The sequence below is a fragment of the Bos taurus genome, chromosome 28 (assembly GCF_002263795.3).
Source record: "Bos taurus isolate L1 Dominette 01449 registration number 42190680 breed Hereford chromosome 28, ARS-UCD2.0, whole genome shotgun sequence".
NCBI classification, from domain to species: domain Eukaryota; kingdom Metazoa; phylum Chordata; class Mammalia; order Artiodactyla; family Bovidae; genus Bos; species Bos taurus.
Genome location: NC_037355.1, coordinates 9,349,852 through 9,363,139, shown reverse-complemented (window position 1 = coordinate 9,363,139; position 13,288 = coordinate 9,349,852). Strand labels below are relative to the sequence as shown.

The following is a 13,288-nucleotide window of genomic DNA, read 5'->3' as shown; positions in this document are numbered from 1 at the left end:
GCCACCCAGGCTATGGTATTTTGTATGGCAGCCTGAACAGGTTATGACAGCTTCTAACGCCATCCTGGCACTTGCTTCTTAGAGGACCCAAAGTTTCATACATCCAAACAGCTCCTCAAAACCTGAACATGTGGACTCTCATTCAAAATTGGGCCTTGGCCTTCCATTTCAGTATGAAGTTGACTTTTTCAAATCAAGATAAGTATTCTATAATTACTTCTCTGAAGTTCCCACTTCTAGTTCAGACTTCTCTTTGACCCATAATCCAGATGAAACAACACAACCCCCCAAATTTTGTGTGCTCCAAGAATAATTTGAATGGCTCCTGATCATGTCTCTTATTAATAGCAAATTCCTGTTAAGGAAAAAGACTGAAAGATCTAAGACTTTATTGCAATATTAAGTCATACAGATATTGAAACATGGCACTCCATAGTTAGCTGTTCTGCTATAGACATAACAGCCTGCCTTTGGGGTTCTAGCCAATGGAATTAGTAAGAAAAAGTACAATAGGAGGAGATAATCCAAACTTTTAAAATAAACTTTAAATAAAACTTGGGTTAGTGCTCACTTCGGCAGCACATATACTAAAATTGGAATGATACAGAGAAGATTAGCATAGCCCCTGTGCATGAATGACACGAAAATCTGCGAAGTGTTCCATATTTTAAAATATTGTATTCTAACACACATAGACGAAATCTAGAAAAATGGTACTGAAGAATTTATTCACAGGGCAGCTATGGAGAAACAGACATAGAGAACAGACTTATGGACGTGGGGAGAGAGGAGGAGAGGGTGAGATGTATGGAAAGAGTAACATGGAAACTTATATTACCATATGTAAAATAGAGAGCCAACAGGAATTTGCTGTATGGCTCAGGAAACTCAAAACAGGGGCTCTGTATCAGCCTAGAGGGGTGGGATGGGGAGGGAGATGGGAGGGAGGTTCAAAAGGGAGGGGATATGTATACTTATGTCTGATTCATGTTGAGGTTTGACAGAAAACAACAAAATTCTGTAAAGCAAATATACTTCAATAAAAAAATAAATTAAAAAAAAACAGGTTAGGTAAGTAAACATACAGAAAGTAGATTAATACAACCTTATAACTGCCACTTACATTTAGATTTATGATTTTTCTTAAAGATTTTTTGACGTGGACTATGTTTAAAGTCTTTATTGAATTTGTTACAATATTGCTTCTGTTTTGTTTTGGTTTGTTTGGCCCCAAGGCAGGGGATGTTAGCTCCCCAACTAGGGATTGAAACTGTACCCCCTGCGTTGGAAGGGAAAGTCTTAACTGCTAGACCACCAGGGAAGTCCCTTAACCTTAGATTTGTAAGTCATTTTGTAAATCATTATTGTTTAGTCACTAAGTTGTGTCTGACTCTTTGCGACCCCATGGATTGTAGCCCACCAGGCTCCTTCCGTCCATGGGATTCCCCAGGCAAGAAAAGCCATGAGTTTAACCTAATTTCTATTTGAATATGTCTGAACACTCTTAGACCATGAATGCTGAAGCAAGTATTTCCCCTGTTGAATTGGCTACTGTAATAAAGCTGACTCTCTCTCACCCCAATTTAATTTTGAGGCATTCAATGGAAGGTTACAAGCCTGTGCCAAATAGCACACGACTGAGGTATACCTCACCCCCTGTAGGTGAAGGTTAAACCTGAAAAGTCCCCACAGAAAACCCTGACGGTGGGTACACAAAGCATGCTATAAATAGGCAGTGTCATCTGTCATTCCATCATGAGCAACCATACGACACACCAAGGAACTGCACCTACTCAGGCTTCTCTGCACTGCCCTCAGCAGCAGATACGGCAACCTCTCGTTTTCCTTCTTAGAAGAGGCCCATCATTTCTGTTGATGGAGAGTGGCTTCTCAAAGAATTCCGTCTAAATAACAATGTCTTTTTCTACATAATATATGTCATTTAAATAAATTAGACAATTTTTCTGTACACTTACAGAAATTAAGTGAGGTTTTTTTAAGAAATGACTCCATGAAAGTTAAACAAATAAAAAAATAGATTAGCAAACTATCTACTGTTAGGACACTAAAAGACTTCTGTTTGAAGAGATTTATTTAAGCACTTTGCCAGTGAATCGCACTTCTGAATGTTTATTTCCTAGTCATTTGAAAATCTTTCTATCATGATGTGTTTTACAAAAAAACTATGATTTGATTATCTTATCTTGGGCACATTAATAATAATTTGGGGGAAAACCTCTAGTGGATCATACCATTCATAGTTACATTTGAAATAGAAGTAAGTTTTCAATTAATATTATCAGTAACTTAAAATGTAACCGATCAGAAAAACCTGAGGTCAAGTTCACCTCTGTGATATCTGTGGGAAAAGGATTTGCTTCCCATGGGTGGAGGAGCCTGGTAGGCTGCAGTCCATAGGGTCGATAAGAGTCAGACACGACTGAGCGACTTCACTTTCCCTTTTCACTTTCATGCATTGAGAAGGAAATGGCAGCCCACTCCAATGTTCTTGCCTGGAGAATCCCAGGAATGGGGGAGCCTGGTGGGCTGCCGTCTATGGGGTCGCACAGAGTCGGACACGACTGAAGCGACTTAGCAGCAGCAGCAGCAGTGTAGTAAATGCAATGATGTGAACAAGATTTTTTAACTTGTTCTACAAAGTGGGTTCAACTGCTTAAATATTTAAATGTAGAAGTATATAAAATTGATTAAATGATTATAAATTATTCTTTCTTAACAAAGCAGGAACTTTTAAAAAGCATCTCATAATTTTCACAAGCATGAACGGAATGTACTTTAATAAGAGTACATTGTATGAGGGACTTTCCTGGAGGTTCAGTGGTTAAGAATCTGCCTTGCAATGCAGGGGTTATGGGTTTGATCCCCGGTCAGGGAACTAAGATCCCCCATGCCACAGAGCAACTAAGCTGGAGAGCTTCAACTATTGAGCCCAGACACTCCGGAGCCCATGTACCAAAACTAGAGAGTCCATATGTCTGCAGTGAAGATCCCTAATGCACAATTAAGACATGACACAGTCAAATAAATAAATATTTCTTTTAAAAAGTCCATTGTATGAAAGTTTTCAAATTCAGGCTCAATAAATTCAAGCTGCCTGCTATTCCTGAGCTTGAATTATTGAGGCTTTAATATCATTATATTTTAGTTTGATCTTTAGAGAAATTCCTAGACAGAATTATAAACAATGCTCTCGGCCCTTACCATTCAGGTGCCTGGTTATCTGATAGGAGACAAACTTGGAGAAGGTTGAACAAGTCAGACTACACTTAAGTATGATATGCAGCTACGCATTTTGTGATGCAAGTGCTAAACAAGCCAAGTCCTAATTTTAAGAACGTCAATTTGACACTTTTGACAGTGTTGAATTCATCAAAACATTTGGGAACGCAGTGGGCGTAAAAGACTAAAGAGTTGCATCTTCAGTGGCAGGGCCAAGGATTGGGATTATATTACAACAATGGAACAGTTACTGGGCTCAAAAATAGGATGACAATAGAGATTTTGGTTTTTTTTTTTTTAAAAAAAAAGAGGGGGGAGGGAGTGAAGGATAAGAGAGAGGAAGTTAAAAATGAACTAAGGAATGAACAAACAGATTTCAATTGATTATCTTTTCGCACTTGGAAAAAAAAGGGTTTCAAGCTGTGAAGTCTAAAGAACTGTTATAATCATGAACCGAAAAGTATAATAAGCAATAAAGAAGCTCAAAAAAAAAAAAAAAAATACTCATTTAAAAAAGCGACTTCTGTTCTGAACATGTGCTCATCTTTTCCTAAATGATTCCACCCCCATGAATGAAACAGCATTGCTGGGGTCTCTTTTTTCATACAAATAGAAAACTCGTGAAAACCCAACTCAGGCATCTTTCATTCAATCATGTAAGTGACTGTTCAGTTTTATAAAACTCTATTCAAACTTGACTTTATCAACTCAATTTTATTCTAAGTATCTATCAGGTTTTTACCCAAGTCATTTACCTTCAACTGAAATATCCTGAATAGCAAAGCGCAGGATGATGGTCCAGATCATACCCAGCGTCATCTTCACGTTGCCATCAACAATTTCTTTAGGTAAGAAAAAACAACAAAAAATGAAGTTAAAGATAACATAATCAGTATATAAAGTTTTCCTATGAGTCTTCTATAAGTTTTGATTTCAGAGCTATTGGAAAATAACATATGGAAAGACGAGTTTCTGTTTTTGTAAGTGTTGTAGCATGTCTAGTTATAAATGTGGTATTCATAACCAAATGTCTCCAGTTTAAATTCTAAGTTAATAATGAGCACAGATCTTGCATATGCAAAGGCACTGAAAACAACCCAGGGATTTCCCAGGTTTAAAGACTAGATGTGCTAAGGTTCTAAATAATCAAACACAGAGAACACAGACTCATCTTTACTCTGATTCTTCTTCTCAAGCTCCCCAGTTGGCAGGCTATCGGATTCAGTTGCAAAATAAATGAATGGCAGGGTAGTCTCAGCTCCTGCTAGACTCACCAGGACTCCCAATCTCCCACAGATAATGGAGATCCTTCTTATTAGTTCTTATTAAGAGTCACTGGGCTGGGGAAACCATAATTCAAAAAAACACATGTATACCAATGTTCACTGCAGTACTATTTACAACAGCCAGGACAAGGAAGCAATCTAGATGTTGACTGACAGATGAATGGATAGAAAAGTTGTATGAAGTTCCCTGGTGGCACAGAGAGTAAAGAGTCTGCCTACAATGCGGGGGGCCCAGGTTCAATCCCTGGGTCAGGAAGATCTCCTGGAGAAGGAAATGGCAACCCACTCCAGTATTCTTTCCTAGAGAATCCCTATAGACAGAGGAGCCTGGCAGGCTACAGTCCATGGGGTTGTAAAGAGCTGGACCCAACTGAGCGACTTCACATTCACATATTTACAAGGGACTATTACTCAGTCATAAAAAGGAATGAAATTGAGTCAGCTATAGTGATGCAGATGAACCTAAAGTATGGTATACAGAGTGAAGTAAGTCAGAAAGAGAAAAACAAATATCGTATATTAATGCATATATATGCAATCTACAAAAATGGTACTAATGAATCCATTTGCAGAGCAGGAACACAGATGCAGACACAGAGAACAGACTTGTGCACACAGCAGGGGAAGTTTGTCTTAGGACGAACTAAGAGAAGAGCACTGACTTATATATACTACGAGGTATAAAATATGTAGCTAGTGGGAAGAAGCTGCTCTATGGCACGGGGAGCTCAGCCCGGTGCTCTGTGATGACCTAAAGGGGCGGGATGCGGAGAGTGAGAGGGAGGCTCCAGAGGGAGGGGATATATGTACACATACAGCGGATTCACACTGTTGTATGGCAGAAACTAACACAACATTGTAAAGCAATTATACTCCAATTTTTAAAAAAACTTACTGGGCTGTATAAACTCTTTCTCCTTCAGATGATTAGTCTGACTCTATTTGTTTTTTTGCACAAAGCATTGAGTTTCTCTTTATTATGTGTAATATAGGAAAAATTATTCAAATTAAAATTATTTTTAAGGACTGTCACATGCTCTGATTCCTTTCACTGCTGATCACCTCAGTTCCTCCAAAGTCATAATCTTTAAGCTACGATATTTTTCAAACAGAAGTTTTGTCCAGTCCATAGCTCTTGTATCTGTCAGCCTTGCCACAATTATTTTAGGTGGGCCTTTTTGATTGCCAATGGAATACGGACACACTTCAAAATTCCCCATCTGTACTCTTTGGGATCCAATTTTCTAAAGCAGTTTACTTCAGGACCATGTTTAGGGTCAGGAGATGGATCTGTCTAGTTCTGGATCTGACACCCTCTAAAAATGTATTAAGGCTTCCCAGATGGCTCAGTGATAAAGAATCTGCCTGACAACACAGGTGATGCAGATTCAATCCCTGGGTCGGGAAGATTCCCTGGAAAAGGAAATGGCAACCCACTCCAGTATTCTTGCCTAGAAAATTCCATGGACAGAGGAACCTGGTGGGCTACAGTTCATGGGGTTGCAAAGAGTCGGACATGACTGAGCACACACACACACACAAATGCATGAAGTTCAAATCACATCCTAAGTTATCACATCCTAGAACAATAAGATCATTGGGAAAATGGCAATATCGTCTTAAAATTTGGACACTGTGTTCTCAAGATAAATGCCTAAAAAAAGAAGCCATCTTTGTTTCATGTCAATGTTAAAAATTAGTGCTAAATCAATACAGCTAATAAGTTAAAAGCTTAATATACGAGGGGAAAGTATCAGCTCTATTTGACTCTATTCTTTTCAAACAGCCTTAGAGCCTTGTCTCCTGTGCATGTATCCAGAGCTTGGCAAAGAGGCTGACACGGTAGATGGGGGGAGGGAACAGGGAGGGAAGAAGGCAACCAGCTGCAGGCCCACTGCCCTATGGGGAGGTTGGTGCACTTTCCCATCACACCCCATTTACCTTCTGCCCCGATGGACACCAGCTTCACGCCTTTGCTGGCTATGTAATCCAAGGCTTTGTTGACATTAGCGATTTTGTGGAATCGCATTTTTCCTCGGTCAGGTTTGGGCAGCCTTTCCCCTGTCGGGTGAAAAGAGAACCGTGTAGACACAGAGAAAAGAGCCCCTTGATGCGGAATGAAGATGACAAAATTCAGAGCACACACCCTCCTTAAACAAAAATCATTATCTGACTGTTCCTCGTGTATCTCTAGTTTCTGTAAATCACAGTACTTTCAAGATGAAATGGACCAGAGCAGAGGCTGTGCTATGAAGTCCATATGCTTTTCAGACCTGCTGGGAGAGCTTTGTTTGGTCTATGAGCCAATGTTTAAATAAGAAAGAGAGAAGCCAGCTGGGGCCCCCGCAGCAATTGGAGTAGCTGACCAGCTATAAGAAGAAGTCAGGGAGCCTCATTCAAATTGCAGGGCTCATCTCAGACACGGGAGTATGAGGATATCCCGGCAGCCCTGCCTTCATCCATTCTCCAGTCCAATGTCTAAACCAGCTAGCTGACATTCAGGGCAAGGTATAACCCCTCAGAAACTTTGACTCCTGTTTGCAGAGTTAAGCCAATATGTACACTGGCTTTTGGCACGAAAGACAATTTTTGGAATACACACTAGCCAGACTAAACCTGGACAGGGCAGCCTGGTGAGGAGTTATATAAATGTCATTTTCTCTTCTCTCATTCTGTTTCGAGGTGGGTGGCAGAAACATTATTTTAATAAGTCCGTTTTAAACAGAATTCGCTCCTCTTTTAGAAGAGAAAAATAACTCCAGACAGATTGCTCTTTGGAAAGTTTTCTTTGCCAATAATACCATGTTCTTGCCCAGCCAGGTTCAAAGGGAGCTTTTTTTAAAAAAAAAAAAAGAAAAAAACAGATGCATATATATCTACTGCTCAGACAAAATGGGTATAACACCTACAAAAAATGTTTAAGACTCACCTGAGATGACTTCCAAAAGTAGCATGAGCTTAAGGCCATTCCGGAAATCTTCCTCGATGTTCTCGATCTGAGTGCCAGCTTTCCTGAGGTGGGAGTTGCACCAGGCGGTGAAGGTCTGTGACAGAAGCAAAGAGTGCTGAGCACAGCTCTGCTGACACCCAGTGCCCCTCTGTGAGGACCACACCCGGCGTCGCACACCTTCTGGGCCACAGGAGGATGGGACATCTTGGAATTGGATAGAAAGAACGATTGGAAGCCCAAAGGTAAGATATAAGTAACATTTCCTCTTTAGAGACTAAGAAAAGGAAGTCATTTATTTGGTCTAACCACTTGAGGAATTTTTGTTCAGTTTAAACAGGTACTACTTTTGGAATTAACACATACACACTACTATATGTAAAGTGGATAACCAACAAGGACCTACTGTATGGCACAGGGAACTTTATTCAACGGTTTGTAATAACCTATAATGGAAAACTGCAAGGAGATCCAACTAGTCCATTCTGAAGGAGATCAGCCCTGGGATTTCTTTGGCAGGAATGATGCTAAAGCTGAAACTCCAGTACTTTGGCCACCTCAATGCGAAGACTTGACTCATTGGAAAAGACTCTGATGCTGGGAGGGATTGGGGGCAGGAGGAGAAGGGGACAACAGAGGATGAGATGGCTGGATGGCATCACTGACTCGATGGACCTGAGTCTCAGTGAACTCCGGGAGTTGGTGATGGACAGGGAGGCCTGGCGTGCTGAGATTCATGGGGTCGCAAAGAGTCAGACACGACTGAGTGACTGATCTGATAATGGAAAAGAATCTGAAAAAGAATCTATATTTATATATATATATACATACACGCATATATCCTCCTTAAAGCACTGCATGAAGGAACTATTCCGTGCCCAGTCACTTCAGTTGTGTCCGACTCTTTGCAACCCATGGACTGTAGCCCACCAGGCTCCTCTGTCCATTGGATTTTCCAGGCAAGAATACTGGAGTGGGTTGCCATTTCCTCCTCCAGGGGATCTTCCCCACTTAGGGATTGAACCAGCATCTCCTCTGTCTCCTTCACTGCAGGCAGATTCTTTACAGCTGAGCCATCGGGGAAGTTTGTGTGTATATATATATATATATATATACACACACACACACACAAACACACACATATATGCACATATATACACACAGACAAACACATACATATATATATATGCACACACATATATATATAACTGAATCTGTGTGCTGTATACCTGTTAGTAAATCAACTATACTTCAATAAAAAAATAATAAAAAAATTGTAAAAGGTACTGTGTTTTTATACCAATGCCATTGCCTTCTGAAAACCTCTTACTCTGTAAGAAAGACAGATTAAATTAGGATGTGCATACAAGAAAAATCTATGTGCTTACAGAACAGATGAATAAATAACCCTTACAGAATGTTCAAAATGTCATACTTTAGAGCAGAAGGTGGGAGGTGTAGTAAGAAGGGGAAGAAAAGAGGGACTCATAACCACTAATTATCTACAACTAGTTTATCCTGGATGAACAACAATTTTAAGCTAGTAACTGAATCAATTAAACAAATTTGCAGTATAGTCAATCATTACTAATAATAATAACAGCAAGAGTAATAATAGTGACCTCCTACTGGCATATTCCAGGCCCTGGATTAGACCCCAGATTTCAAAGACAATTAGAGCTCTGCCCTAGAAAGGTTCAGATTCCAGTCAAGTTAAGAAATAACTAAGGCAATATTAAGCAGAAATATGAATGATATACTAAGGGGTATCCGAAGTCATTCTGTTTATTTTTCAAGCTTCTTTTAACTTGGCTTCCACTTGTGCACTATTTCCTGCCAAAACCAGATTAGAAATGCTTCTGGCAGCTGCTGGCTAAGAATGCAAACTGTCCCCTTGTCACACAACAGCTGCTGGGCTCAAGAACAAAGTGCCCGGCACACTACGCTGGAGGGAGACTCACAAATAGGGTTTGTGCTGTAGATAAGAAAATAAACCTCTCAGAAATAGACTTTTTCCAAGTTAGAATACAAAAAGACAGGGTTTCCATTAAAATGATTTTCCTGGATAATAAAAAGGATTTTCAAATTTGACTAATAGTTATTTCAAGAACTATGTGAAAGGAATTTGCAGCAGCACAGACGGACCTGGAGATGATCATACCAAGTGAAGTAAGTCGGAAAGAGAAAGACAAATACCATACGATAGCACTTCTACGTGGAATCTAAAATATGACTCAAATTAACTTATCTACAAAACAGAAAGGACTCACAAACACAGAGAACAGATTTGTTTTTGCCAAGGGGGAGGGGGTCAGGGGTCAGGAGAGAGAGGGATTGGAAGGTTAGATAGTAGATGCAAACCATTATATATAGAACGAATAAACAAGAAGGTCCTAACTGTATATAGCACAGGGAACTATATTCAGTATCCTGTGATAAATCACAGTGGAAAAGAACACACACAAAAAATGAATATATATGTATAACTGAATCACTCTCCTGTACAGAAGAAATTAACACAACATTGCAAATCAACTCTACTTCAATAAAATTAAAAAAAAAAAGAAATCTGTGATGGCATTAAATTCTAGGGTAAAAAGAAAATGTAGGTATTTTCTTAGATTTACAATAATAAATGTTACTGTGAGAGCCTAAACTAATAATTATTTCTCCCAAAACACACCTAAACTTTATTCCAGTCTAAACAGAGAGATACCCTAAGTCATATACTCTAGATCTGCACCTAATCAATATGATAGTCACTGACACACATATTTAACTGTAATTAATTAAAATTAAAGGAAATAAAATTTTAGTTCCCCAGCTGCACAAGCCACCTTTCAAGTGCTCAAAAGCTACACAGGACTAGTGGCGGCTATGCTGGATGGAGTAGACATGGAACGTGAAAGTTCTACTGGACAGTGCTAGTCCAGATAATCATCATTCCTGTTCTGAAGCTAAGATTATTAACAAGAGTCTATTATCACCTATCTATTATTTCAAGAATCTATTATTCAAAATTCAAGGGGTACAGAAAGGTATAAAGGAGAAAGCTTCCCTCTCCACTCCTGGTCACCCAGTTCTCGGTCGCCCAGTTTCCTTCCCCAGAGGGAACAACAAAGAGATTCAGTTTCTTGCGTTTCTCTTCAACAACATTCTCTACACATGTGTAAACACAGATACATACATCATTTTCTCTATCCCTTTAACATAAATCACAATATACACATTGTTCTGCACCTGGATTTTTAATTTATGGCTGATTCATGTCAATGTATGGCAAAAACCACTACAATATTGTAAAGTAATTAGCCTCCAAACTAATACAATTATGTAAAGTTTAAAAATAAAATAAAATTTAAAAATAAATTAAGAAAATAAACATTCAGCAATTGCTTTAACCAAAAAAAAAAAAAAAGAAAGAAAGAAAAATATAACCCAGGGATCATTCACTATCAACAAAGATCACTCCTTTTTTATGGCTGTATAGTATTCTATTATTGTAAATATACCATCTTTTTTGAACTAGTTCCTTGGATGAACATTTTAGACTGCTTTCAGATAACCAAGTTCATATAGTTAAAAAACTTCCCAGGCCCCATTTTCAGCAAGCAAAACTACTTTGAAAGTAGTTTTTCAGTTTTTTTCTGACAATACTGAGACTAACCATATTCTTAATCTTTTGGGAAAGGTACAAGAGAATATAGCAGGTTGTGATTTTTTTTTAATGGAAATAGAGAAAAAAATTAAAAACTCAACTCAGAAAACTCAGCTCAAAAAAAATCTTTATTGAGTTGTCTTTATCTAGATTCTACTTTAAAATGTGCAAATATTGCTGGTGTAAATTTCCTTACTTTGTTACCATGTTATTTAAGGCCCTTCATAATACAAGTATCAGAAGCACTTCTGGATAGAGCGCCAAGTCTGTTCATGAAGTCAGTGCAGTTCCTGACCCCCCACTGTGGAACACTGTGAACGTCTGTTGGATACCACCTTTTTATAGGCATGCATACGATGAAGGTAATTTACCATAGATAATTATTCAGTTGTGCTAAGCCAGAGAATGAATTGAATCTACAAGGTCAATTTAGTCAGTTAAGTGTAATGAAGTTTCACTTTCTTTAATGAGTATTCTGAAGGGCCAATAAATGTGGTGACTAACTTCAATGCAAAAAAGGACCCCAATGGCTTTGTGATAATAGCTTGCAAAGAGGCCAGTACATTCTGAAAAGGAATTTTAAGCTTTATTAGACTGTTTAATTTTCACTCTATTTACAGTTTTCATTACCGTGGCCCACAGAGACCATTTCCATGCCTTCCCTGTTGTCCCCTGCTTCCGTAAAAAGCTGCAAATCATGGAGGAGATAGAAATGAAATCCATCACAGAAGCAACAAAATCCCACACATTGTACCTAAAAGGCATCTTCGTGGATTTTCTTGTTACTTGATGGCAATGTGCATCTTTAAGGTCCCTGCAAACTAAATCTTGGAGAACTGAAATGGAACCAAGGTATGTCCATGTGGTTTTAAAAGGAGGCTCCTTGGGTCAAACCAGATTACCAAGGCAGGTGTCCTTTCTGAAAAGGAATGGTGTTCTATAAACCAGACACAGTCCCTCGAGGAAAGAGGTCAATGTACCCCAGCCTAGAGTCCATCTCAGACGCTGCCTCATCACATTAAGGCTCTCTAACCTCCTCCCTTGCCTCCAACTCAAACCTCCCTCTCTCTCTCTCTCCTAGAAAAGAGCTACTTCTCTGCTCCTGTTCACCTAGTGATAAACACATATACTTTTTTTTTTAGTATTCATTTACTTGGCTGTCAGGTTTTAGTTGTGGCTCCAGGATCTTTTGTTGCAGCATACAAGCTCTTGAGTTGTGGCTCTTGGGCTTAATTGCTCCATAAGCATGTGGGATCTTCCCAGACTAAGGACTAAACCCGTGTCCCCTACATTGGCAGGCGGATTCTTAACCATGGGACCACCAGGGAAGTCTCTATAGATCCTTTCTGCATCTTAAAATTAAGCACATTAAAACAATCTTTCTGAGCCTCACAAAGAGAACCAAGATGGGAAAACATAACCATCTACTCACAGATAGAAAAGGCTGACATTCCTAGTCCTTCTCACCCTCCTAAGATACTCATGACAAAGCTAAGGGAATGATGGACCTTAGAGATGATCATACTAACTGAAGTAGGTCAGAGAAAAACAAGTATCATATGATATTGCTTATATGTAGAATTTTTTTTTAAAAAAAGGAATACAAATGAATTTATATACAAAACAGAAATAGACTTACAGACATAGAAAAGAAACTTATGGTTACCAAAGGGGAAGGGGGGAGGATAAATTAGGAGTTTGGAATTCACAGATACACCCTACTATGTATAAAATAGATAACCAACAAGGACCTCCTGTATGGCACAGGAAACTATACTCAATATTTTGTAATAACCTATAAGGGAAAAGAATCTGAAAAAGAATAGACATACGTATACCTGAATCACTCTGCTGTACACCTGAAATTAACCCTTTAATCAATTATACTTCAATAAAAAATAAAATAAATACATATGGATTTATTTCTTTAAAAGCTAAGGGAATGAGTGTTTAGTCACTGAAAGATGGAAAGGCACGGGAGTCTTTGTCTCACTGTGTATACATTCCTTTGGCAGAGGAGTAAATAATAGCATTTCCCCCTGAAATATACAGAATCATAACCCATGAGTCACCGGCCAGGAAGGACAGTGGGTGCAGATTGGTCTCCCTGCTCATATGGCACCCTCCCTGGCCACTGTACTGAAACTCTGAAACAAC

At 38.9% G+C, this 13,288-nt stretch overlaps 1 protein-coding gene and 1 non-coding gene across 2 annotated transcripts in view; one reads left to right on the top strand and one right to left on the bottom strand.

Moving 5' to 3' along the window:
• Positions 1–13,288, bottom strand: part of ACTN2 (actinin alpha 2) — a 78,678-nt gene that overhangs the window by 40,218 nt on the left and 25,172 nt on the right. The window contains exons 2-4 of the mRNA NM_001034635.1: positions 7,456–7,570; positions 6,468–6,587; positions 3,996–4,082 (exon numbers count right to left, since the gene is read on the bottom strand). Of these exons, the coding sequence (NP_001029807.1) occupies positions 3,996–4,082; positions 6,468–6,587; positions 7,456–7,570 (322 nt within the window). The remainder of the gene's footprint in view (positions 1–3,995; positions 4,083–6,467; positions 6,588–7,455; positions 7,571–13,288) is intronic.
• LOC112444786 (U6 spliceosomal RNA) lies at positions 564–670 on the top strand. Its single transcript, XR_003033156.1, has one exon. It is a non-coding gene; the product is annotated as a U6 spliceosomal RNA (small nuclear RNA).